Source organism: Micromys minutus (genome assembly GCF_963924665.1).
Source record: "Micromys minutus genome assembly, chromosome: 18".
Classification (NCBI taxonomy): domain Eukaryota; kingdom Metazoa; phylum Chordata; class Mammalia; order Rodentia; family Muridae; genus Micromys; species Micromys minutus.
In genome coordinates, this window is record NC_137953.1 from 44,182,502 (window position 1) to 44,209,317 (window position 26,816).

At 47.8% G+C, this 26,816-nt stretch overlaps 1 protein-coding gene across 1 annotated transcript in view; it reads left to right on the forward strand.

Moving 5' to 3' along the window:
- Nucleotides 1-3,475: 3,475 nt before the first annotated feature.
- The window catches only part of WDR91 (WD repeat domain 91), a gene marked incomplete at its 5' end in the record, with an annotated part of 29,189 nt that continues 5,848 nt past the window's right edge, over nucleotides 3,476-26,816 (forward strand). Inside the window, 12 exons of the mRNA XM_080932443.1 lie at nucleotides 3,476-3,598; nucleotides 4,781-4,960; nucleotides 5,745-5,944; nucleotides 7,332-7,422; nucleotides 8,440-8,570; nucleotides 9,471-9,636; nucleotides 17,358-17,516; nucleotides 21,058-21,251; nucleotides 22,067-22,217; nucleotides 24,028-24,122; nucleotides 24,265-24,433; nucleotides 26,361-26,469. Coding sequence (XP_080788569.1) covers nucleotides 3,476-3,598; nucleotides 4,781-4,960; nucleotides 5,745-5,944; nucleotides 7,332-7,422; nucleotides 8,440-8,570; nucleotides 9,471-9,636; nucleotides 17,358-17,516; nucleotides 21,058-21,251; nucleotides 22,067-22,217; nucleotides 24,028-24,122; nucleotides 24,265-24,433; nucleotides 26,361-26,469 — 1,768 coding nt within the window. The remainder of the gene's footprint in view (nucleotides 3,599-4,780; nucleotides 4,961-5,744; nucleotides 5,945-7,331; nucleotides 7,423-8,439; nucleotides 8,571-9,470; nucleotides 9,637-17,357; nucleotides 17,517-21,057; nucleotides 21,252-22,066; nucleotides 22,218-24,027; nucleotides 24,123-24,264; nucleotides 24,434-26,360; nucleotides 26,470-26,816) is intronic.

Genomic DNA, 26,816 nt, shown 5'->3' on the forward strand with positions numbered 1-26,816 from the left:
CCATTAACCAGTGGTACTTTTTCCTCTGTGTCTAAGCTTCACATTTGCAAAGTTATTCTATGAATGAATCATGTTGTCATATGACATCTAGAGTTTGTCCAGTTTTTGGTAACTACTAATAAACATTTGTATACAGATTTATTTTAGAGATTCATTCATTTTCATTTCATGTGCATGAATGCCTGCACATATGTATGTGTACTGTGTGTGTGTGTGTGTGTGTGTGTGGTGCCCACTGAGGCCAGAAGAGATTACTGGAACCTCTGAAACCAAAGTTATAGACAGTTGTAAACCTTTACGTGAACGTTAGACGCTGAACTTGAGTTCTCTGCAAGAGCAGCCAGTGCTCTTAACTGCTGAGCCATCTCTCTGGTTCAAGTGTACTGTTTTCCTAATGTTAAAGATATATGCCTTCCTTCTCAGGGTCAAATCCTCACACTGTGATCATTGCATTTTGTGTTTTCTCATCTACAGTTTTGTAAGTCCCAATCACAGGTTTGAACATACAATCTCCATCCGTGCTTTGAGGCTGAGATTGTGTTTTTCGGTGAGGGATGCCTATGGGATAGGCATGTGGAAATGGCCCTGGGGTATCACGTAGGAGCTCAGGACAGAGCCCGGGATGGACGGGATATTTGGTAGGCATCAGTATAAAGGTGATACCAGATGCTTCCATGGGGGTCAGGTAGCAGGACTGTGACCATGTCCTGGGTCCCCATGTTGCTCAAGCTTCTCTCTGCTTCTTCAGTTTTTCTCCAAGAATGAGCTTGCCTGAAGGTGGCTGGGCCCTAACTGACATTGCACTCAGTAAACGCTTGTTGTGTTCGGGCTATGGGACAAATGTTATTCTGTGCTCTGAAGACATAGTAGTAAATGAGACAGATGAGAATCTCTCCTCCCACTTACCAAGTGTAAGCTTTAATGGAGGGAGAGACAGACAAGTCATTAATGATGAAAACACCGATTTAAGATGGTCACAATGACTAGGTAGAGACACACAGGTAGGCAAGGGGGATTAAAACACTAGAGGTAAGGTCAGTGCTATTTTGTAACCAAGAAGTCTCTCTAAGAAGTTAACTACTGTGGTCTGAATGCTGTAAACTGAAACCTCGTTCCCAGTGTGATGGTGCTGGGAGGTGAGGCTTTTAAGAATCTACTGGTGTGACTGCCCTGGTGCAGGAGGGAACATATACATCCTAAAGAGTGACACTCCCGTGTGTCTCTCCCTTTGCTATTAGACTGTTAATAGATGGTTCTCATGAATTTGGAATTTCCTGGTGCCAGCCAGAAGAGGAAGACATTTCGCTCATTTCTGACAGCCTCTAACACTTTCGGGAAAAGGCTGGAGATGAGGCAGTGAGGACCAATGATGGGCAGGACCACAGTTGACCAGGACTGTTTACTTATACACACTTCTTGCCCTCTTCTTAAACCTGAGCCTTATGTCATGACAGCAGAGACCTGTGGGTCACTGGATCTTTAGAACAATTTATTCCTCTTTTCAAGATGGCCACATTGAACACATATCCTTTCTCTGCCTTTTATTATTGTTATTGTTATTATTATTATTATTATTATTATTATTATACCATAGAGAACTGAACTTAGCTTGGCAGAGCTGCAGGGACCCCACCTTAGATCCTAAAACCTCTGCTACAGTTGAGCCTTGATTTTTAACTTTCTGGGCACCAGAACTATGAGAATTAAGTTTCTTTCCTTTCAAAGCCACCCAGTTTGTGACATTTTGTTAGAAAAACAAAAAACACTTGAGACATAACATTTGAACAAACACTGGAAGGAGAAAAGGCAGCCAGTGTGAGCGCCTGAAGACGTTCCCAATTGAAGGAGGATATGAGAGGGCACAGAGAGAATGCTTTTCATTCATTTAAAACATGAATATGTGAGAATACATCCTATATTTATATAATATATAAGTCTGTAGTATATCATGCATAGTATACATTATATATTGCAGTATATGTAATATATTTACATACTATGTAAAAATAAATATTATATAAAATTTATTTATATTATATAAATATAATAAAATCAACATATTATATATTCTATTTAGATAATTTTATATATTTATATATAAAACATTATCTTGAGGCTGGAGAGAGCATATAACTAAGACTGCTTGCTCTATAATGAAGAAGACCAGAGTTTGGGTCCTTGCACCCATGTAACAAGCTGGATGTCCCTATAAGTGTAACCTCAGCTCCGAGGCAGACAGAGACAGTAGGACTGTGGAGGTTTGCTGGCTTCCAGCCTAGCCATGAAAATGAAAGCCCAGTACCAGGGAGAGACCCTGCCTCTACAGGAGTAGGTGGAGAAGGATAGAAAGACACCCAATGCTCTCTTTGGGCCCCCACAGGAACATAGATACCCGTGTAGTGTGTGTGTGTGTGTGTGTGTGTGTGTGTACACATAATAATTTTATTTTTTTAAGAAAGGGTGGCCTTGACCTGCCAGGCTCTGCTCCAGAGTACCTGCCTGGCCTCCATGCACTATCTTATCGAATCTTCTTTATGAGTCGGCAAGATAGCGTTATCAGTGCTATCCTAAAGATGAAGAAATAAGGCAAAACGGGTATGTCTTGTAAGAATTCAAATAATTTTCTAAACAAGAAAAAGAAGGAAAAAGGAACTGAAAATCCTTCAGAGAAAGCAAATGTAGGTTGTCTTACAATTTTCCTGAGTTTAAAAATTGTTCAAAAACACAATTAATTGGGAAAAAAACAAAACACATAAGTAACTGGGACCATAGGCCACACACTTCTGAAACTTGCCTTTTTTCTCTAAGGTACAGCTTCCTATTTAGGAACTCAGGGCTAGACAGGTGGTGGGGATTTTTTTTTTTTTTTTTTTTTTTTTTTTATTGCCAGATTAAGACCTGTGTGGGCAATTTAGTGAGACTGTGACAAAACCCCAAAGTAGCTTGCCTAGCGTGTGTGAGGCCCTGGTACAGAAAAAAAGAAAAGAGATACAAGCTGGGCTTTGGGGAACTGAGTTCACACTGTGCACTTTACCTGCTGGGTCTCCAGGTTCCTCCTTTTGTAAAAGGAGCGTAGAGGACAAAAGATTCTGCAGTGTCATGTCAGTAGGCAGAACCCATCACTCCCTTCCCGCCCCGTGACTATCTGGAACGTTCCCAAGGTCCGGCTTTACTTTACTTGGACCGAGGCAGTAGAGTTAGCAATTCAGAGTTAGCAACTCAGGTGACAGTCTGCATCACCAGAAAACTTGAGAAAGCAGAGACCTCAGGGATCTGCCTGAGAGTGAGGGGCGGTGCTAGAGGGACAGATGGGAGGGGCTTCTGTGGGGCGGAGCGAGGCGGGGCGGGGCGCACGATTGGTAGGTTGGGCGTGGCGTGACGTACAAGGCGCCCGGGCCAAGCCCCGCCTCGTCGCGCCAAGCCCCGCCTCTCTGCCCCGAGCCGTTCGGGTTTTCTGCGGCGCGCGCGCACAGCTATGGCGGAGGCGGTGGAGCGCACGGACGAGCTGGTCCGGGAGTACCTGCTCTTCCGTGGCTTCACGCACACACTGCGGCAGCTGGATGCCGAGATCAAGGCGGACAAAGAGAAGGGGTTCCGGGTGAGGGGCCGGTAGGGGCGGCGGAGGCGGCTGGGGGGGCGGGCCTCCTGCTCCAACGCTGCCCTCCGGGGCGAGGGCGGCGCTGTCTGTCCCTGGGTGGTAGGGGACTATAGACGTCTCCAGTCTGGCCCTGGCTTGACATAGAAGGAACTGAGGGCGGGAAATGGTCGCGACTTGTCCGAAGTTGCTCAGTGAGTGAGTCAGGAGCATCGGGACTCAGGTCCCTGATTCCTGGTCCAAGGCTTCACTCTATTCCAGCCTCTCAGCAGGTGCTAGCCAATGCTTGACTGGCGTGGGTTCAACGCTTTAAGAGCCAGGGTTGATCACAAGGCTGAATTTCCAAATTTTGGTTCTCTATAGCAGCGGTAGCAAAGGGGACTGCGCCCAGAACGCTGGGTTCAGATCTGGGGAAGGGGGTATTGTAAGAATGGCATTATCAGGGAATCATTGCTCATTGGCAGATTTCCTTCTACACGCTTTGAAGCACAAACTTCTCTAATACTATTTTCTATTGAGAGATGCTTGGAATTTCTTTGCTTATGATTAGTATGTAAAGAGTTAAACTAGTCTTGGGCAGATGGATTGAGGAAGGTGGTGAACTACTTGCTGGAGCATCCGAAGGAAGTTAGGATATTGGTTCCTACCTTGCAAGTAGTGGTTACTCGGTGGCAAAGCAAAGCATTTCCCTGCTCCAGACAGCAGTGTCCTTTTGGATGGACATTGGTATTCAAAACATTGTCATGGTGTGATTGTGCTTGGCTGAAGGGAGCAGCCACTGAGTCTCGGGTGGGACCTGCAGGAACCAGCAATCACTGTGTTTCTTGGCATCCAGAAACTGGAGCTGGGATAAGTACCCTGGCAATTGTCTCTGGTCCATTATTTTTACAATGTGAGGCAATCAAGACTGCTGTCGAAGTGCATTGCCAAGTTGGTCAAGGAGACCCAACACCTGGAGCCAAAGCTCTTGCCTTCCGGAATTTCTGAGCTTCAAGCCCATATCTAGCATGAGAGAATACTTTGAAAGCTATTATGTTAACATATCTTGGGAATTTTATAGCTTGCCATCTGAATGATGTTTTTACATCTGGGAGCTATAGGAAGAAGATGAAACTATATTGTGTATAGTGAGGTGAGGATTTCCTTCTGTGTTTGGCCACCTCCAACGGTGCTGGCTCTCCTTAGGTGGACAAGATTGTGGACCAGTTGCAACAGCTGATGCAGGTGTATGACTTGGCTGCCCTTCGGGATTACTGGAGCTACCTGGAACGCAGGCTCTTCAGCCGCTTGGAGGACATATATCGACCCACCATCCACAAACTGAAAACCAGTCTGTTCCGCTTTTATCTTGTCTATACAATCCAGGTACTTCCTGTTTTGACTGATTCCCTGTGCCCACGTCTCCTGATCTGTAGATCATCTGATTTATTTTCCTCAGTTCTGTGTCCCTTTGGTGTTAAGCATGTAAACTTGTGTAGCATTTTAAAGAATATAGACTTTGAATAATAAAAAAGTGTAGCTGGAGCTCACAGTGGTGGTGTTCTGGGGAGGCAGAGGCAGGTAGTTCTTCGAGTTTGAGGATAGCCTGGCTGCAGAGTAAATTCTAGGGGAGTCTGGGCTGCACAGAGAAACCCTGGCTCTAAAAACAAAACAAAATTTAGCTGGCTTGGGGAACTAACTTAGATTATTTTAGTATGCCCTAGGGATTGTTTTCCGGATGGCATTTGTAACTAGAACCTTGGTTTACTTCTGCTTTTAGAAGTGGGTGGGTCTCATGTATCCCAGGCTGGCCTCAGACTTGATCTGTAGTTGAGGATGACCTTGAACTTCTGATCTTCCTGCTTCTGTATTTTAGGCGCTAGGTATACAGGTGTGCCCGGTTTTATTTAGTGCTGAGGATTGAACCCAGGGCCCTGTGCATTTGAGACAATGATAGCTCTGTCAACTGAGCTATCCCCAGCACCAGGACTTAAATCAACTTTGAAATGAGAAAAGGGTGATGCTTTCCTTCATATTGCAGAGTTTATAGACACTGTGCTGTTACTGGCCCAACAGGAGATACGCCAAGGCTCTCTGCTCGGCAACAGTGAGGATCCTGAGCCGAGGACTTCTCTTTCTCCTCCCTGAAACCTCTTTTGTATCTTGGCAGACAAACCGAAATGACAAGGCACAGGAGTTCTTTGCAAAGCAGGCTACGGAGCTCCAGAACCAGGCTGAATGGAAGGATTGGTTTGCCCTGCCCTTCTTGCCCTCCCCAGACACCAACCCTACCTTCGCTACCTACTTTTCTCGACAGTGGGCTGACACTTTCATTATTTCTCTGCACAACTTCCTAAGCGTCCTCTTTCAGTGCATGCATATCCTTTCTGCTGCGTGTGGCAGTGTCCGTACTCTGAGGCGCCCAGACACTGAGATCAGTGGCCACTGCTCATGGGACACCCATTTCTTTCACCCAATACCCAAAGACCACTGACATGTATCATGTGAGGGGCTTGACAAATTGCGGTTGTTTTTGGCACGAGCCCAGGGAGTCATAATTCTTAGTTCTGCAACTGTGCTGTCAGTAATAGCTGATAAGCATGGGCAGGGAAGTTGGCAGCTTCTGGGTGCTGAAACTGGCTCAGTCAGGCAACTCAGGGGTCAGGAGCAGCCAGGTGTGAAAGTACCTGCTCTGTGCATGGTACGTGTTTCTGGGGTAGGGGGTGTTGCTTACTTTTGCTGGGGTTTGGTGGCAGAGGAAAAGGTTTTGGGCTGGAGCTTTCCTCCAGAGCTTGTGTGTGGATTACTTTCTGGGACAGTGACATCAGAATGTTTCAACTTGCCAGAGCTTTAAGATTATATTTTCAGGTGTTTGGGAGAGAAGGGAGGGGGAAAAACACCACTGTTATTCACCGTCTACTACAACTATGTTGTTGAAGGCCCAAGATCTGGTGTGGGAATATGGCTGCCTAGGGAGTCACTGATAAATTTGGGCGTGGTAGAGGCCCACCCACTGCAGTTGTGAGGAACTTTTTCTGATGGAGGTTCCAGCCTTTGCTATCCCTCTCTCCTTCCTGTTGTGGATAAGTGTGAATCAGCCTTTTTCTTCTCCTTCCTCTTCTCCCTGAAGCCTTTCCAAAGAACTTAGCCTGACCACATGGGCACTCCAGGGCAGCTGGAACCTGTTGTTCATTATCTTTTCAGTGTAAAACAGGTCATGACCCTGCAAACTAGGTCATGCACGTCATGATTTGCTTCCTACTGGCTCTGTGCTTCCAACAGAACTCTGGGCAGCAGCTGGGAAGGACCAGTGCCCTAAGCTGGAGTATAGGTATTCGTGGGGGCGGTGTGTGACTGCAATCTGCAGAGTGGTTTATCCATTTTCCAGGGAGAGAGACAGCCTGGACAAGGGAGAGAGGCCTAGTGGCAGATTCAGCTTCCAGTTTTGCTTCCAGCTGGATGTTGGCATGGACCTTGCTAAAGCTTAGATTGTGAAGTCTACTGAGTACTAGCTCTTTACTGCTGGTGCTGGGGGGAAATGACCGAGTTTGGGATTTATGTCTTATGCAAGAGTTGGCCAGGCAGATTGTCATGTGTCTCTGTCCAAAGGAGTCAGGTGGTCTAGAGTAACTGGCCCAGGGACTGGGAAGAGACTCCTTCCTTTCCACATTGCCAGTTTTCTCCTTTCGGTCTCATATTGAATGTTTGGCTGGGAAGGACTTTGAGATCTTGCCAGGCAGAGACTTATTCTTTAACTTTGTGCACCGGTTCCTGTGATCCTGAACTTTGATGCGGAGTGCCAGAGGACCAACCAGGTGCAAGAAGAGAATGAAGTTCTGCGCCAGAAGGTTTGTTTCAAGCAGGCTTGCTCTTTGGGAAGTGCTTCTGCTTCTGTGTAGCAGTGGGAGCTGGTCAAATATAGACAAGGTGAACTGTGCTCAGATGACCGTGAATCACCAGGCTTGGGGAGCCGGGCTCCACCAGTTCCGATAACCAGAGCTGAGATTAATGTTTAAAATCAGGTGTGCCTCATTCGCAGTGTGGCAACAGGAACAAACCTGCAAGAAGAAAAAGACAGTGTGTGTTTGCAACACTCTGCTTTTCAGCTCTTTTTCTTTTAAATTATGCGTGGTATGTGGGTGCCCATGCAGGCCAGAAGAGGGAGTCCGATCCCTGTCATCTACCTGACGTGGGTCCTCTGCAAGAGCTGCAGAGCCATCTCTCCAGCTCAGTCTGTTACTTATCTCCCAGTGTTTCCCCCCCACACACAGTGTTTATAAGCCAGGTGAAATTGTTCTGATTCAGCAACACACTTGGTACAAGAGGATCTCTAAGATGCCCGTGCTTGCTTTTACGTTTTGCCTCATGAGCCTCCCGGACTTGGAATGAAAATCAGTGATATTGCTGAAAATAGTAAGCTTATAAGCTGTTTGTGGGGGGCGGGGGATGGTTTGAGATTCTTGGATGCTACATCGTCGTCTTCAGGCAGGGACTAAAGATGCTGCAAAACCGTTATTATTAAAAACGCTTTTCTCTGCAAGTTTCAAAGGCTCATTTTATGGATTCCAAACATCAAGGCAGAATTTTCCTCAGGTGAATTCAGGAAGAAACAGTGAAGTGGTAAAAGAAAGTAAATCAAATGATAGAAGAAAAAAAAAAAAAACCCACAGTGGTTTTGGATGTCCAAAGGTGTTTTGCTTTCTTAGGTTGTTGTTTGCTATGGCTCTTTCATTTGCCCACCATGTGATGAGCAGAAATGCTCCTTCCGGCTGGGTTTGGATGTGGGGTGTCTAGGAAGCTCTGTCAGTAGAGGAAAGGTCATGTGATGTCACTGGCTAACTGGGCTTTGCTCCCCCCTCCCCCAGCTTTTTGCACTGCAAGCTGAAATCCATCGTCTGAAGAAGGAAGAGCAACAGCAGGAAGAAGAAGAAGCTTTGGTTCAACACAAACTGCCACCTTATGTCTCCAGCATGGACCGACTTGGGGACTCGGAGTTGTGAGTCTGCTTGGGGATTTATGGGTTTGGGGGGGGGGGGCTGCCATCTGTCCTCCAATCTCTCTGTGGTCTGAGCGTCACACTGACTTCCTCATTGGCAGTGCCCTATGTCTGCTGAGGGAGAATTGTCACAGAAGGGTTTGGCATACCTGGCTCCAAACTGTATGCGCGAGGTCCCAGTTCTCTAAGCTTCTCCCTGGATGGGGGACTGGATGGCTGTGTCAGGTGTCATGATGGTAGAGTCAGGGGAGCTGCTTCATAGGTTGGAGGGACTGGTCACCACAGGTCACCATGTTCCTCAGGTGCTTGGGGTATCAAGAGGTAGGCAGTATGGGAGAGAAATTTGAGTGATCTTAGAAAGCCAGTCTGACCTCTGTAGCTGGAAGTCAAGTGCCAATCACCGATGCAATAAAAAGGTTTTTATTAGAGGTGTGAAGAAAGTAAAAGGGCACCCACAGAGTTCGTTTTTGTGGCATATTTTATTTTTCAAAATAAAACTCTGATCTCAAACTACTCTAATGCGCAGTAAATGGCAGTGAAACATAATGAGCTCCCCTGTATTTTTTTCAAACTAAGTCTTGGCACCCATCACAGCTCACCCCAGATCATCTCCATTTGGATTAACACAGTCAGATGCTCAGTAGCACACCAGCAACCGTCAGATAAGGCAACTCTGAGCTCTCCTGGTCTCTCTAAAAAGAGCCACGGATTTCACTTTTGAGCTAAACATGCCTCTCGTTCTTTGGTCAGGAAATGGTTCTGAGGGCCACGCCACCTTTCAAACTCATGTCTCAGAACCTAGCTCAGGCCGCAGTCACTCACCTCAGCTGGGAGTTGTGTGTCCTTGGATCTTCCCCATTCCCTCCATCCCCTAATGCTCTGCCCTGTGTACTTGGCCAGAGCATTGGTGTGCAACCAGAGGCCTGCCTCCCTCTCTCAGTCTCCTCGAGTGGGGTTCCTGTCGTCACTGCTGCCGCAGAGTAAGAAGAGCCCTTCAAGGCTGTCACCTGCCCAAGGCCCCCCTCAGGCTCAGAGTTCAGCAAAGAAAGACTCCTTGAGCAGTCAGGTAAGCACGGGCCCTGCCTATTCAGTGCTTGTCAAGATGCATCTGATGCCCTGCTCTCGGGCCGTCTTCCTCCTCACTCAGAGCCAAATTCCTGGATTTGTTATGAGGTCCCAAGTTCAGTTCTCCTTCCTTTCTTCTCCCTTCCTTGCAACCCTCTCCACCCCCACAACCTTACCAGCCAGTGATGTCATTATAGGATGAGACTGTAAGGGGGGATTTAGTGAAAAAGGGAAAGAAAAAAAAAAAAACCCAACAGCAAAATCTGCCTAATAAACTTTTCCATCTCACCTGTGGCTGGCAGTGTAGGGCATGAGGCTGAGCCAGGGGGCGGAGTGTGTGTGGACATGCTGACAGGACTTGTTGCAGCTCAGACCCCCACTGCTTTCAGCCTCTCAGCCCCAAGTAGCTCTGTAACAACTGCCAGTCTGCCACACTCCACCAGTGAGGTGAGTGATTTGGAGGGCTTCCTTCCCTTTGCTCAGGTTTCCTGGGAACTTGAGGGGTTTTGAGTATGAATTCCGACAACTTTGGAATTTGGAATTTTGAGTGATATAAATGGGTGTTGGGCCAAACAGTAAATTAAAGACTAAAGTGAAAGTCTGTGTCTTTCACTTAAACGTTGGTATTTGTTGACTCTACCGTTCTGTTCTTTACGTTTGTGTTATATGCTAAGAGGCCTTTGATGCCAGCTTATGTCCAGAAGAGCCAGGAGTCCCACGGAGGGGTTTACTGGAGTCTGTTAGAATCCACTGCTTTTGGAAACACCTTCTCTAGCACACTTGAGATGTCTGCAGGCTTAATAGACCTCTCTGCTTTCTCTTTTCCTGTGTAAGACTGTGTAACAGGGAGCTTCTGTCACTAAGGTCTTGTTCCCCAATTGATTCTTGACTCATCAATAAAGAAGGCCTGGGGCCAACTGCTGGACAGGTGGGACTTCCGGGGCCCAAGAGGTAAAGGAGATGAAGGGAAAGAGAGATTTTTAAAAACTACACGCAACTTAAGACAGTGGACTGTCAGTCTGTCCCTTCCTCTTCACCACCCTTGACTGGAGTTGTAGTTTAGGATGGCTCTTGTGCCCGGGATGCTGGGGTCTACACCAGACTGCTGCAGGGCCGTGTGTGAGAGTATTGAGCTGGAGAAATTCAGTAGGATTCTGGGGAGATGGAGCATGGACTTTCTTTTTATCCTAGCTCATTGTTCATACTCAGAATGTCTAAATTCTCCTAGTTAGCACGGGGAGGAACTACAATACAGAAGTGCCCTTGGTATTAGCAGTGTCCAGCAGAGGCCAAACATTAAATTACAGCAAGAGCTGGTCTCCTGAAGGTCCTGGTTATCAGCTCCCATATCCCATGTCAATGCTGTGTGACTGTCACCTTGGCACGGCTGAGTGTGGACAGTTCGAAATCAACCGGTGCCACCTCTGTAATTGCTTTCTTGCGAGTCCAGATCTTACATATAGAACTTCAGGTCTTCTAGAATGTGGCCAGGTCTGCTCTACTGTTTGATTTCTGGGTCTCACTGAGCAGTGTTTAAAAGCTTGATAGGTGGTGGGTGGAGCCTTGAGTCTCTTGGACTTCAGCTTCACTGGGGCTGAAAGCAAACACAAAGACTGCTTCAGGTAAGCCTGTGGCTGTGCTGATATGTTCAGGAATTATGGCTCATGTAGTATGTATGTGTGCGCAGGTGTGCACTTCGCAGCTAAAGGCGAGGATAAGAATGTGCAGTTTATGAAACATTTGTGAGCTTGCTTCTGAAATACAACTGAACCAAGGCTGGGCCTCTGCGTTGTATGTTCACAGTGGACTTTGTAGATCCTTAATGGAGACCATAGCTCTCTACATCCTAGAGGGAAAGAAGGAGTTGACCAAGTCACTGTCTTTCTGTTTATGATGATGATTATTTTTATTTTTTTGTCTGTACACATTTCTTTGCAGTGTATGTGCACATTTGGAGGACAGAGATTAATGTTTAGCGTCTTTTCTCTGTCACTCTTAGAGCTCCCCATGGGTGTCTGGGGCTGACCTCAGGCACATTAGCCATTGAACCATCTCCCCAATGTACTCATTTCCTGTTTTCAGGATGGTAGATATTTAGGCTCAGCATTTGTTTCACTTCTAATAATAACTAGTAGATTTGAGGTTCAAGGGAACAGCAGAATTGCAGAGCTTGCAGTAGGTTTCAAGGTCACCCCTCCCTGTCCTACTGTGATGTGGCTAACCTTTCCCTACTGTCTCAGAGGCATTTGCTCAGTGTAAGTCCGTTAGTGCACCTTTGACCTTAGCTTGTCCCCCAGCCCACACAGACTGGGGCTTGTGTAGAACAGCCCGGCTCTTTCCTCCCGCTCTGTTTCCTCCTGTTGCTATGGGTTGGAATCCTTTATGTCTGCAGCTCCTCACTCTGGGGGGACTTATAGCGCCTCTGTCCTTTGGTCATAACTGGTGTTCAGATAGTGTCAGGTGCAGTATGGGGTAGGAGCACTTCCTGTGATGTGGCGGCATGTACCTGTGCACTCCGTAGGCGCTGACACTGGGCTCTACACCAGCTTGCCTGGCCAGTCTTTTCCCATCACGGCCATTCTAGAATTCTTTCTTACTCACTGTTAAAGGATGAACACACAGAAAACATAAATGGAACTTTATGGTTAAATGGGCAACGTATAAGATTATTAGACCTTTCTACTTTAAATATTATTTGCATATAGTGTTGTAATTCACAGCATTTTGCCTGCTTAGGGTCCCACACTGTTTGTAGCTCAGACTGGCCCCACACTCTGTGGCAATCCTCCTGCCTCAGCCTTCCAAGTGCTGTGATTACAGGGCAGAGACATGGCATCTGGCTTCATACCATGTGAACACACACTCTCCAGGCTTTCAGTAGAAATCTGGAGGTAGAGTTGGGAGTGAGGGGCATAACTGCAAAACTTGTGGTCCCCAAGGTCTTTTGGGATCTTTAACTGCAAGAGCCAACAGGTCATGTCAACAATAGCCGGGGCTTCCAGGCCTTTGTGTCCCTCCCTGGAGTGATAATTCTGGGCTTTTGGCATCTACTAAATGACTGGGAATTAACTAGGCTGTGGGAGAGGATGTCTGTCCACAGTCTGTGCGTTAGGAGGCTCTGCCTTCTGATGCCTTTGGCCTTCAGGTGAGACCCCTTTTTCCCCCAAAGCTGGACAGTTCTCTAGGAAGAATTTTGGAATCCTTCTGTATCTACCAAGGCTGTCTCCAGAAGGAGTAAACCACAAAATACAGGCTACAGACACCTCTCCTGAACTGTTGGGAGCCATTTGAATCCACTTGTTAGGATCTCTTTAAATGTCTATTTTTATTTTATGTATGTTTGCCAACATGCATATGTATTCAACACATCCAGGCCTGGTGCCTGCAGAGGCCAGAAGAGTGTGCTAGATACCCTGGGGCTGGAATTACAGACAGTTGTGAGGCCCCATGTGGGTGCTGGCAATGGAACCTGGGTCCTTTGCAGGAACATCAAGTGCTCTTAACCACTGAGCATCTCTCCAGCCCCAACACTAGTTGGGATTTTTATGAGATTTGTCCTTAAAACCTGCAGTGATAAATTATGTCACAGAAAACATTTTTTAAAGTTGTGCACATTTATAGCTAGACATGTATTTCCTGTTTACTAAAGTGCTTCGTGGACAGCTGCCTTCCACAGACGCCTGCCATACTGGTGTCCATGACCACCACAGTTAGAGCTGAACGCTGTCTACTCTTCTTCAGCAGCAGCTGACAGGTCACACGCAGGCCCCCGCTTCTCTGAATCAATGACTCTTTTGTTGCCTCCCTGGTTTTACTGTATGCCAATTGTTAATTCCCATTTGTATATTTTATTTTGGAAAATAGAAGTTTTGGGGTCCCAGCATGATAATATGTCAGATGACCTCTCTGTCTTTCTGACATGTGAGGATCCTTTTTTAGTTCCTGCGACGCTTTTTTTAATATTAAAAAATACTATTGTTAGTAGTAATATTGTATGTGTGCATCTATGCATATAAACACATACACCATGACACACATGTGGAGGTCAGAAGACAATTTATAGGGACAGGTTGTCTCTTTCCACGTGGTTCTGGAGATTTAACGCAGGTCATCAGTCTTGTGTGAATGACAAGTGCTTTTACCCTCTATCCGTTCTCTCTCTCTCTCTCTCTCTCTCTCTCTCTCTCTCTCTCTCTCTCTCCCCGTCTTCCTGCTGGGGGCTCTGCATTGACTGAGGAGTTACTAGAGGAGACTTCTGACTCACCCGACAATTTTCAGCCTCTGTACTATCCGTTAGTGGCCATCTGAACTGGGCACCCTCAACACTACACATTGAAAGAGGAAAGGACACTGCTTACTGGGCATAGGAGGTAAATGAGCCGAGAGAAGACCTACAAAGTGCTGAAGCATTTCTTCTTCTGAGGTTGGATCCTCCTGTGGTCCATGATAACACAGATACGGCCTGGGACAGGCAATATAGAATGCTGTGGGGCTGCTTGGTGCATGCCTTTGGGCAACGTTTCCTGTGGTTTCAGATCATTATCTGAAGAAGCACGTGGCCACAGCAGACCTTGTCCACTTGGACAAGTACAATACCCACAAACCCATCTTAGGAAAAGACACTCTCTCCCATCGCATGTGTCTTCCCGTCCACAGCCATGGGTTCATTTCTAATCCTTGGAATCTAAATGGGCCATGTCTAAGTGGTATGTCTTAGCATTCGTGTTCTCTGTGGAAGAGCTTAAGGTTTCTAAGCAGACCAGCATGTGCCATCTGGAGGGGGACAGTCATGGTCGGAGTTGGTAGGACAGGAGGGGAAGAGCTGCAGAGGCAGTTACCCATCAGCCATGCGGTCCTAACCACGGTAGACCTTCCTTCCTTTGCTCTTTTGCTTACACGAAGTCCTGAGCCGTGTCCTTTAGCTTATTATTGTCAGGGCTTCTGCACAGCCTGTGACTTAGCTTATCTAGCGCTTTGTGTGTGGACGAGTGTGTCGACTCCTGTGCACAGGTGCTTGTGTGTGCAGACACACATCCCTGTACACAGGGAGGCCAGAGGACAACTTCAGGTGTCATTCCTCAGGTGCCTTCCACCTTTTGAGACCTTGTCTCTCACAGGCTTGGAACCCAGTGTACAGGACAGAGTGGCTGATCAGCAAACCCCAGGGATCTCCTGTCCGATGATCTAGCACCAGGATAGTAAGCACACACTTCCACCAGGCTCCTCTGGGTCCTCACGCTTGTGCACTGAGCCACCTCTGCAGCCCCCTTTCGAGCACTTCCTAGGTTTGAATTAGTCTTTATGACTTGACTGCTCCACTCATTCCTGTAACCATTTACTCTCTTCTGGGGCACCCACTGGCCAGCAGTGCTTGCTTCAGATCTGCTGTCCCACACATCTGCACACTAACTACCCTTTAAAATCTCTTCTCTGGATGTGTTCCCTGAGCCACAGCCTTTTCCTTACACACCTTCCTGGAGTCAGTTTTCTCCCAAGACTTTTTGCCAGCTACAAGAGCATAACCAGCCGGCTTTCCTGTACATCCACGGCCAGCCCAGTGGTAGTGCATTTCCCACCCCTGTACTCTCCGTTAAACACAATTGTCAGCAGAATTCCTCAGAGGTTCTGCTTATATAGGCCAGGCACCTGCAGCCCAGGAGCATGAAAGCCAAAAGAGCCAGTGTGAGTTTGTTTTATTTGTTTTCCAGTACTAAGGCTTCAAGTCCAGGGCCGTGCACATGATAGGCAAGCAGCCTCCACCCCCTCCCCCAGTCTTTAAAATTATTGTATAAAATTGCCTTTATGCTGTAGATATAGAAGGTATATGTATATGAAGCATAAATGCATTTTATGTTTCGATGTGTGTCACATCCCCGAGATATTTTATAATGTATATGCAGATATCCTAATACCTGGAGAAATGAAACCCAAACACTTCTGGTCTTCAGCTCGGTGGGTAAGGAACCCTAGTCTGTAATAGAACAAGAGTGGTAGGTGTCGCTGCAGACACGCACTGCTCTGGTGGCCTCATCTGGCCAGCAGCCAGGCACCCCTTTGTTTAGTTGTCAGTCAGGGCTTCAGCAGGGTGGCAGGGTGTAGGCTGCAGGTAGGTTTGTACTATGAGGGAGGGGGAAAGGAACTCCCAAAGGCAGGCATCACTGTCTAGTGAGCACACAGTCCTCCCAGCATCTTCCTTCCCTCTAGCTCCCTGTCCATATAGAGAATGTCAGCCAGCATTTTGGGATCTGTTCAAAGGGATTTACTTTCATCAAGTTGTGGCTTTTCCTTCGATTCTGGTTTAGCCTTTCTGCTCTCCCCTGAGAGGACAGCATAAAGGACCATCTCCCTTTGTGTTTTTATCATTTTGTATTGCCATCAGGAACGGTGAGCATTCCTGGTTTCCACAGCCTCACCAGCAGCATCTGGAGCCCAGCCCGGAAGTGTGGCCAGCATGATGTGTGTAAAATGGAGTCTTGGTGCAGATTTAAAAAAAAAAATTAAAACGTGTGTGTAAGTGTAAGAGCAAGAGAGAGGGAGAGAGACAACAGACAGGACAGACAGACACCAAACGTGTGTGTGCTGCAGCACAGGGGTGCAGGTCAGGGCACAACTTTTGGGAGTTACTTCTTGCCATCCAGGTCAGTAAACAGAATGGTAGATTTGGGTCTCAAGGGTTGGCACTCCAGGATACCATCCTGCCTCAGTGCTTCTGGCCAACAGTTGTCACCTCTTGTTCACGGAAAGGGAAGAGCTGTCTTGGGGTAGGTGGAGGTTACTACATCCATCCCTTTGTTGTTGATTTATACCTTTTACTGTTGGTATGAAAGAAGCCAGAAACTTTCAGTGCCTTTTCTTTCTAATTTATCTTACACAGAGATCCTTGAGTTTCTAGGGAAAGTCCTGTTGAAGATGTCTGCTAGTTTAGCCATTTGCAAACCAAATGACTTAGTGGTCCTGACCTTTTTTTTTTTTTTTTTTGGTTTGTTGAAACAAGCTTTCTTTGTGTAATAGCCCTGGCTGTCCTGGAACTCTCTTTGTAGACCTCTTTTCTTTGTCTCCAGAATGCTGGATTAAAGGCTTGTGTCACCAGGCCTGGCTTCTGACTTTTTGTTTGTTTTATTTTGCCGTGTTTGAGACTGAACTCAAGCCTTCTTGCCTGCTAGGCAAGTGCTCTGTCACCAAATCGTCCCCCACCCCCCGTACCCCCCAACATAACCCAGTTTTTATTTGTTCACAATCGCCAGCTTAGTCCTGTAGTTGACCCAAAACAACAGACAGACTGTATTGTGTTTCTTTTTCACTACAGAGGAGAATGGCTGTTTTGTGTGTGTGTGTGTGTGTGTATGTATGTATGTGTGTGTGTACTTAATATTGTCCAAATGTTGTTACATATAAATTCTGATGCTACATTCAGAGACCTGACCTACCATAAAGTACTGGGCTCCTATAACAAAAACTGATCATTCCTGTTGGCTCTAAGTGATTCTCTCCTGCTCCGTTCAGGTAAGAGTGCAGGCTGAAGACAGCAGGTGACCTAGCAAGGAAGAGCTCAGACTGCAGGCCTGCCTGGCTGGTTCCAACCTGCCCAAGCCAGCCTAGGAAGGCTTTTCCTGGGAGCTAGTGGGGAGAGGAGTTGCTCCCTAGCATTTGCATCTTTTCTGCTGACGTCACTGTCTGGACAGCCAGAATGAGCCTGTTCACAGCCTGCTTCTCATCCTCTAGGCTACCAAGGGAAAGGACCCAGTGCCTGGGACCAAGGATGGGAAAAGCCTTCTGAGCGGGCCACTCCCTGGGGAAGCCAGCTGGGCACATCAGCGACAACGACGGCTGCAGGAGCATGGCAAGGAGAGGAGGGAGCTGCTCTCTACGTCCTCCTCCCAGGTATAGGGTGCCTGGGCATCGAGGGGTCCTTTGGGGTCCCTCTGAGCACTGCTGTTAGGCAGGGCCTGCTCTGGCCTGGTTGGTTGATATCACACTGTGACTTTGGGGTTGTGTTTGGCTTGCTTTTCTCCTGGTAGCATTTTCTCAAGTGGGGCCAGAAAGATCTCTGTAATATGAGTCCTGGGAACCCACACACACCAGACCTTCCCGTGGGTGACTTGTATACGGCACCATGGTGTGGGGTCTGAGACTGGATCTCCTTAGAGTCTGACCCAGCATCCCTTTCTTGTGCGTCCCCCATGTCCTGCTGTGCAGCTGCTGTACTGACAGCCATGCATTTGCTCACTAAGATGCCATAGCTGTTTCTTCCCTGATGGGAGCCCTGGAGACTGTGTCCCTGGCTGTGGGGACGTGACATGGCATCTGCTTTTCCTGATGGTGTCAGCTGTTCGGACCAAAAGCCTGAGTGACTTACTGGCTCACCCTCTGGGACGCTTTCTCCCGGGTGGGTCCTCTTGTCCTCTAACGGCGGTTGTGCCCTTATGCTAGCAGCCTAGTGATGGTGAGCACACACCATGGTCTTTGGAAGGGTTCAGGCTGCTTCTGGAGACCTGTCACAGCCCCTTCGCCCCCTTGGTGTTGTTGGAATATCCCTGAGGGATAACAGGAGGGGTATCAGGGCCTCCAGGTGGCCAATGCACCATAGGTCTTGGGTGTATGTGGGTGATCAGTGAGGGATCATGGTGAAGGACACTTGGTGCCACAGGGAGGCAGATGCTGGACTGCCCCTGAGGTGCTCAGGCCTGTCTTCATGCCTGGCCACTAGCCTCAGTTTCCTTGGTCCCTGTGTCAGGAACATATATTGGTTTGTGTGGGTGCACTGTCACAGCCTCACACGACAGCTCTATCCTCACACCCGAGTTCTCCCTGGGCCAGGCAGTGCTCTTAGGGAAGGTGCTTCAGTCTGGTTCCCACAGCTGTAAGTGGGGTGGTAGTGACATCATCTGGAAGTACGTTATGTGTAAGCTATAGCCACTCAGTACAGGGGCTAACCCGAAGTCAGCTACCATGAAACTCTGTTCCCTACATATGCTGGCTAGATTTATGTCAACTTGACACAAGCTATAGTCTTTAGAGAGGGGAGAGCCTCAATTGAGAAAATGCCTCCATAGTGCTGGGCTTATAGGCAAAGCCTGTAGGACAGATTTTAAATTAGTGGTTGATGGGGGAGGGCCCAGCCCATTGTGGGTGTGGTCATCCCCGGGATGGTGGTCCTGGGTTCTGTAAGAGGGCAGGCTGAGCAAGCCATGAGGAGCAAACCAGTAGGCAGCACTCCTTCATGGTCTCTGCATCAACTCCTGCCTTCAGGTTCTTACTTTGTTTGGGTTCCTGCCTTGACTTTCTTTGATGCTGAATAGCAATATGGAAGTGTAAGCTAAGTAAACCCTTTTCTCCCTAACTTTTGTTGGCCATGGTGTTTTGTCACAGCAGTAGTAACCCTAAGACAGAGGGTACTAGGATAGTCAGGTGTCATCACTGTGGCAGACCTGATCATGTTGATGTTGGGAGGATTGGGGAAGAACTTTGTAACTCTGGGTTAGATGATCCATTGAGTGTTCAAAGCTTGGTGAGCTGTTCTGTGGAGCTCAGAAGGAATGAATGTTGTGAGAAATGCAGACAAAGGAGGCCTGGCTTGGCTTGAAGCTTCAGAGGGAAATTTGAAAGTTACTTAAAGGCTATCAGGACCACTGCATATTTGCTATTTGTGGTTCTGTTTAGCCGGGGCTGAAGTCAGTGCTGAAGTGAAACCTTTGCTTTACTGAGACAAGTGACGCTGGTCAGCTGGAGCTAAGAAAGTATCTGTGATTAAGAAGAGACCATCATTGAGGTGAAATCTTCTGGGAAGTGTTCCTGAGAGTCAGCATGCAGAAGCTGTGTGTTCCAGAGGCAGACAAGATTGAACTTCGGGCTGGCAGCTGAACTTTGTAATGGTACTGGTTTTGAAGGCATGAAAAGGTCATGGAAAACAACTGAGGTTTGGCACTGTGAGAGACTAGGAGAAGCCGTTGGTGAAGGTGCAGCCTCAGTAGCAGTTGAAGGCCCAGAATTGAAGGAATCATGCAGAGAAGTTGAGGTTTGACACCATGAAGAGAGCCTAGGAGAGCCGATTTGTAGTAGGAAACCCCAGCAGTTTGGAGATGCCACCGCGGATGAGCACCAAGATCAGCAGCAGTGGTAGAGTAGAAACTGCCCGAGCTTAGAAGACAAGCTGGGGATGCTGCAGAGGGTGGAGCCGGAGGAGCCCAGAAGATCCTGAGTGAACCCCAGATGCTGGACATAGAGCTGTTTACACTATTGGGGTTTGGTTTTGCTGTGTTCAGATTGTGGTGACTGTGCCCCAGTTCTTGCCTTTTGAAGTAAGAAAATATTTAATTTGCTTTTAATTTTACAGAAACTCAGTTGAGAGACTTTAAACTTTATTTAAAAAGGGATTTTGGAGTTTTTATAGGACTTCAGAGAGACTAGATTATTTTTAAAGAGTCAACTTTAAAAGCGTTTGAATTTGTAAGGCTATTTTAATTTAATTAATTTAATTTGGAAGGACTTTTTTAAGTTTATGAAATGTTTTATATTGTGATGTCTTAATTGGGGATGAGCAAAAAGGGAAAGGTTATGGCTTAACAGTGATGTGCTTGTCAGGTTGACAATGGCTCAGTTGTGCTGGTTAGTTTGACACAAGTTACCCTCATTTGAGAGGAGGGCACCCTGATTGAGAAAATGCCTCCCTAAGGCAAGCCCACAGGACAGTGGTTCTCAACCGTCCTAATGCTGCAACTCTTTAATACAGTCCCTCATGTTGTGCTGACCCCAACCGTAAAATTACTTTCTTGCTTCCTCATAAGTGCATTTTTGCTACTGTTATGAATCATTATTGTAAATATCTAGTATGTGACCCCTATGGGGGTTGAGAACCACCGCTGTAGGGCATTTTTCTTAATTAGTGATCGATGTGGGAGGGCCCAGTGCATTATGGATGGTCCTAGATTCTATAAATAAGCGGTCTGAGTAAGGTAGGAGGAGCAAGCCAGTGCGCAGCACTGTACCATGGCCTCTGCATCAGCTCCTGCCTCCAGGTTCCTGCCCTGCTTGAGCATCTGTCCTGATCTCCACCCATTTTGAAAAGTGATAAAGTGGAAGCATAAGCCAAATAAATAAAACCTTTCCTCTTCAATTTGCTCTGGTCGTGGTGTTTCATCATAGCAACAGCAAACCTGACTCAGACTTTACCCTCTCTTTGGGCTGCGTCCAGACACTGCTATGCCAAGTCCCATCTGAGAGGACAAGCTCAGCCCTCTCCCCAACCAGGGCCTGTGACAGGGTTGCAGTTTCCAGGGAGCAGACACTCTACTCTTCCCAGGGGAGCTGTGAGTAGCTCTCCAGCTCAGAGCTGACCTCCTGTGGCAGTGACCACCTGTAGTCATCTAGTGTGTTTTTATGGTGGAGGAGACCCTTTCTAAGCTGACATCCCACACTTTGCCAGTCACAGTGTGCAGAGAAGAAGCTTGAAGGCAGTGGCCCAGAGGCTGAGCCCTGCCTGGAACTCCACATGGGGCCAGTAGAGGCACTGGCCAGGGTGTCCATAGCAGGTTCTGAGGGAGACCGCCCAGAGCAGCCCTTCATAGTGCTGAGCCAAGAAGAGTATGGAGAGCACCATTCATCCATCATGCACTGCAGGTAGGCTGTGGGGAGGGGACTGGGGAGGGGGAGGGGAGGGGAAGGGGAGGGGGAGGGGAGGGGGCTGGAATCCTAGGCAGTGTGTGAGAATGCATTCCTGAAAGGCTCAGTAGAGTCCTACAGGATGCTAACTTGTAGTGGTCTCCTTCAGACCACTCAGTTTTATTTGTTTATGTTAGTTAGCCTTTGGATAGAAAATCTTACCATGTGTAAGTTTGTATTTAAACCTGGTGAAAGCATGACTTTGAAGAAGTGTGCCCTCAAGGCGTGGGCAGCTTCCTGCTTTGACACTCCTAATGTCCTTGGCCCAGTGAGGGAAGAGCTCCACCTGATGGCAGGTTCACATCACTGAGGGCGCACACTCTTGAGAATCTGCTGCTGTTCATCTCACGGGTTCACTGTGTGGCCTTGCATGGCACAGCGTGTATCGCTATTCCATCAGCTTATTTATGTGTTTCTTATTGTGTGCACGTGTGCTTGTTGTGTGTGTGAGTGTACACGTGCATATAGGGGTCAAAGGACAACTTTTGGGAATTGGTTCTACATTTATGAGGGCTCCAGGGTGTAAGTCTAGTCTCTGGGTTTATGCACTATGTATCTTTACTTTAATCAGAAAGATGAGCCATCTTTCTGGTGCCCAGTGGTATTTCTTGGGCAAATGCATGTTTCTAGAGTAGTCTGCACACTTAGAGTGTAGACCATGAGCATCGTTTTTCTTGCATTTGGAAAGTTGGGAAGTAGTATCATTGTTGGGACCGATGTTGGCCCATGAGGACGAGGCCAGGACACTAATGCCTCCCTTTGTCCTGTCACAGAGTGGACTGCTCTGGAAGGAGAGTGGCCAGCTTAGACGTAGACGGGGTCATCAAGGTGTGGTCCTTCAACCCCATCATGCAGACCAAAGCGTCCTCCATTTCTAAGTCGCCACTGCTCTCCCTAGAGTGGGCCACCAAGCGAGACAGGCTGGTAAGTGACGCTTTGTGAGCAAAGCCTTTTCTGTGCCTCAGTCAGAAGTTCTCAGAAGCTGTGACAGGCTGAGCTGAGGAGGTAAGCTGAATCTCCTCCCCATCACCGTCATTGGGGCCCAAGACCAAACACCTAGGCCTTGCCTGGTTGACTCCTGCCTGGAGTGACAGTGAGGTTAATCCTGGAGATTGTGGAAGACGTTATCCCGTCTGTTGGTGTATCTCAGGAACCACTGGCTTCCCACACCCCTCTGCCCATGTCTCTGTTACATTATTGGAACACACTCTTCTCTTGTTAAGACCTGACTGTCCCAGCCCAAAGAACTATGGCTTATGAGTACAGTGCTCTGGTTTGTGACTTCCATAGGTCCCGCTGCTTGGGAGTGGCCCAGAGTTGGTTTTCTTCCCCTGGATTTTCTATTTGAGGTCGGGTTTGCTGTTAGAGAGCTAACATTGATTGCTCAGAGCCCAGCAGACAGGCACTGATTTTTCTGGTTGTCTAGAAAACGTAGGGAGGAATTGTCTTCATAGGATGTTCTGCTCAGGCTGCCCTGATGGTGTCTAAGTGGCGGGTGGTGTGGGTATGGAGGTCCCACACCTGAGCTGCTCTGTCATTCATTCGTCATTTTCTTCTACACTTTTACCTAAATGAAGTCCTAAGTCCCAGAGGCGGGGAGGACCCGCTCTGTGTACTTCCGAGGCCTTGATGGAACCAGAGCCAGAGCTGTCCCTGGAAAGGCAAACGAACCAGTCACCTCAGACCCAGACTAGCCAGCGCCAGTCCTGCAGAAGAGTGGAGGAAGCAGGAGCAAACAGGGAAGAGCAAAAGGGCAAAGTCCAGAATATTTCTGAGTGCGAGGAAGTCTGTTTTCTGTTGCTGTAACAACATACTCGAAGCTGGGTTTATTATAAAAAAAAGTTTACAGACCACGGTTCTGTAGGCTCAGGAACATGGCTCCAGCGTCTGCTCAGTTCTGGTGAAGGCTCCCAAGTTTGGCTGCAGCCCCTGTGTTATGATGGGAGGAGCTCATGCCAGAGGGAAAGATCCATGGCAAAACGGGAAACCAGAAAGGGGATTGGGGCCACACTTGCTCTTACAACTCTCCAGAGAGGATGCATCTACTTTGAGCCCATAATTAATTCCTCTGAGGATGACTCCCTCAGATGCCCCCAGAAGTCCAATCAGCTCTATTTATCCCACCTCTTAAGTATCCTTTTCCTCCTGCATCAGAATACTGCTTGACTTTCATTACCTATTGACATTGTTTTTTTAAAAAATTTAATCAGCCAGCCGGTAGTGTTGCACGCCTTTAATCCTGGCACTAGGGAAGTAGAGGCAGGTGGGTCTTTTGAGTTAGGGCCAGCCTAGTCTACAGAGTGAGTTCCAGGGCAGCCAGGGCTACACAGAGAAACCCTGTCTCGAAAGTTAAAAATAATGAATATTCATGCTTTATCTGCATGCATGTCATATGTGTCTGGTGTCTGAGGGGGCAGAAGAGGGCGTCAGTTTTCAATGGGACCGCAGTTTTAGACGGTTGTGATATGCTATGTAGATTCTGGGACTGGAATTCGGGTCCTGTGGAAGAGCAGACAGTGCTCTTAACCAGTGAGCCACCCCTTCAGCTCCTCTTCATGGCATTTTAAGAGAGATCTGATGTAGCCAGTTTCCCTGGCTGCCTGGACAAGTGGATAAGGAACTTACTCATGCAGTCTGCCGGGCTGCACACTATACAGGAGTGGGCCCAGCCTCTCACCATGGTAGCCCTCCCTGACCCTTGTCCGCCTCAGCCGCCTGCCTCTTTTCCTTCCAGCTCCTGCTAGGCAGTGGCGTGGGGACGGTGCGTCTCTATGATACAGAAGCCAAGAAGAACCTCTGTGAAATCAACATCAATGATGGCATGCCTAGGTGAGCAGGAGCCTCCCCATGCACCCTAAGGCCTCAGGCTGCTACGGTTGATTTGTGGGCCCCACCTCCTGCAGTGGGAATCACCTCAGCCTGTGGTGGCGATTGTCTGACCCCGGCCTGACCCGGCCTATGTATATTGCAGAATCCTGTCTCTTGCCTGCAGCCCCAATGGGGCCTCTTTCGTCTGTTCAGCCGCAGCTCCGAGCCTTACCTCCCAGACAGACTCCTCAGCCCCGGATATTGGCAGCAAAGGCATGAACCAGGTTCCTGGCAAGCTGCTGCTGTGGGATACAAAAACCATGAAGCAGCAGGTACGGTATCTGCCTGTGGGTCTCCTGGGGCTGGGCACACTGCCCACAGTCCCCGTGTTTTTGATGAGTCTTCTCCCTTCTCTTCGTCCTAATACTCAGGGGCCCTTTTTAACTCTGTTGCCTTTCTCTCTTCACAGAGATCCTGTCTTTAAATATGCCTTAGCACATACATAGTTACATGCACATACAGCCAATTGACACACAGCCTATTCAGCACATTCTTGGGCTTTCAGACTTTATGTGTGTGGAATTGCAGGGTGCCCAGGTTTTCTGATGTTTTCAGATTTCTGTATTCTAGTTGGGAACAGCTCCATCCTCTACCTTTGGCTCTGTCTTCTCTGGGAGTCTGTGCTGACATCAAGAGGTTGGCTCTTGGTGCAGCTCACCCCTCTGTCTGGCTATTAAGATCTTATCTGAGTATCTCAGTGCGTGTTTTCTAAGATATATATATATATATATATATATATATATATATATATATGTGTGTGTGTGTGTGTGTGTGTGTGTGTATTAAACTAACTAGTTGTGGTAGTGCATGCCTGCACACTTAGCACTTGGGAAGTCGAGGCAGGAGGAGGCAGAGTTAGCCAGGTTAGCCTCCAATACATGAGACTCTGCCTCTAAATAAAATCTCCATCCTCAATAAATAAACAAAAAAATAAAATTAAAATTGTGGCTTTGCAATTGTTTTGTTTCCTGGATGAGAGGATTTGTGTCTTTGGCCAGTTCTGGAAAATTCTTGGTTGCAGTCTTTCTAGTGTTAACACTTCTCTGGTTCTCTCTTGTCTTCTAGGACACCCACTTGACATTCTTGTCTCACTTCGCTACCTTCATGACATCATTTCCTCGGCTTTGACGAGTGCAGGTCCTCCCCAGCGTCCCATCTTCTAATTAGCCTGTGGGGACATTCATTGCAGGTCTTGTTTCTCATCTCCAGGAATGCAGTGCCGTGTACACACACACACACACACACACACACACACACACACACACACACACGAAATGGGCAGCTCGTGCTACCATCTTCTCTGTCGTCCTTTAGCTCTGGCTTTCTGCTAAACATTTGAATGCTCTGGAGCTCAGCTAACCCCACCCTGCTCCTCTCCTCTCCCCTAACCTTCCCAGGTCCTGTGAATTTCTACTCTAGGTTCCTGTTTCTGCCTCTTTGTCCTTGAGGATACAAACAAGCCTCATGAAATCCATTCCCAGACTACACAGGGATTGTAAACTTGGTGTAAACCCACACTAGCCTGAGGCTGTGCTTAGCAGAGAGGAGCGTCTTCTTAGCTCTCTCTCTGAAGCTCTAGTTTCTTCTTGCTTTTCAGAGTCTGCAGTGTGTGGGGATTGGGCTCACTAGCCCACAGGGCCGTCACCCTCCTCTTGTCTTTGGTCTCAGTGGACTCCTTTATTTGCAGGTCACTACTGTGCCTGTGTGTGAATGCCATCTGACATCAGCCTTGCAGTTTTAGGCCCTGGAGGGTTCTGCATTATTGAAATGTATTCCTCCTCATCAGATTGTATCCTTCATAGATGTGATTTACATCTCTGGCCTTGTTAAGTCCTGTGGATGCTGGGCTCTGTAGGAAGGGACTGGAACAGCTTTGGGATGTGCGTGTCCTCTGCTGCTCAGGGCTGCTTGCAGTGAAAGGCAGCTGATGGATGGTTAGTTCCTGCTGGCAGCGGGAATGTCCAGTAAGACTTCGCTTGGAGTCCAGTTGAGGAAGGAAAGCATGGGCTGCTGAGATGTGGGTCACTGCTCTGACATGGATTCTTGCCTTAGTGCAGGCACTAGACCACCTGTAGGCCAGTGGCATTCCTCTCAGAAGAGTGCATCGGTCAGTGGACTTTGACAGACGCTCATTTGTCAGAAGCAGGCTTGCTGTGCGTTGGGCGAGCCTGCTAATGGCACTTCCATTTGCATTCCCAGCTGCAGTTCTCACTGGACCCAGAGCCCATTGCTATCAACTGCACAGCCTTCAACCACAATGGGAACCTGCTGGTCACGGGGGCGGCTGATGGAGTCATCCGGCTCTTTGGTACGTAAGTATGCTATGGCAGTCCTGATCCTCTCCTTAAATGATCAGCTGGGACCAAGGCCATTGCAAAAGCCCATTTTCAAAAGCACGTTCTAGAGCTTGGCTTTGACAGCGTTTTCAAAACGGCCTGGAGAGATGGCTCAGTGGTTAAGAGCACTGACTGCTCTTCTAGAGGTCCTGAGTTCAAATCCCAGCAACCACATGGTGGCTCACAACTGTCTGTAGTGGGATCTGATGCCCTCTTCTGGTATGTCTGAAGACAGCTACAGTGTATTCAAGACTTTAAATAAATAATATTAAAAAAAACCAAAAAACAAAAAAAAACAACTTCCACAACAGTCCACTTG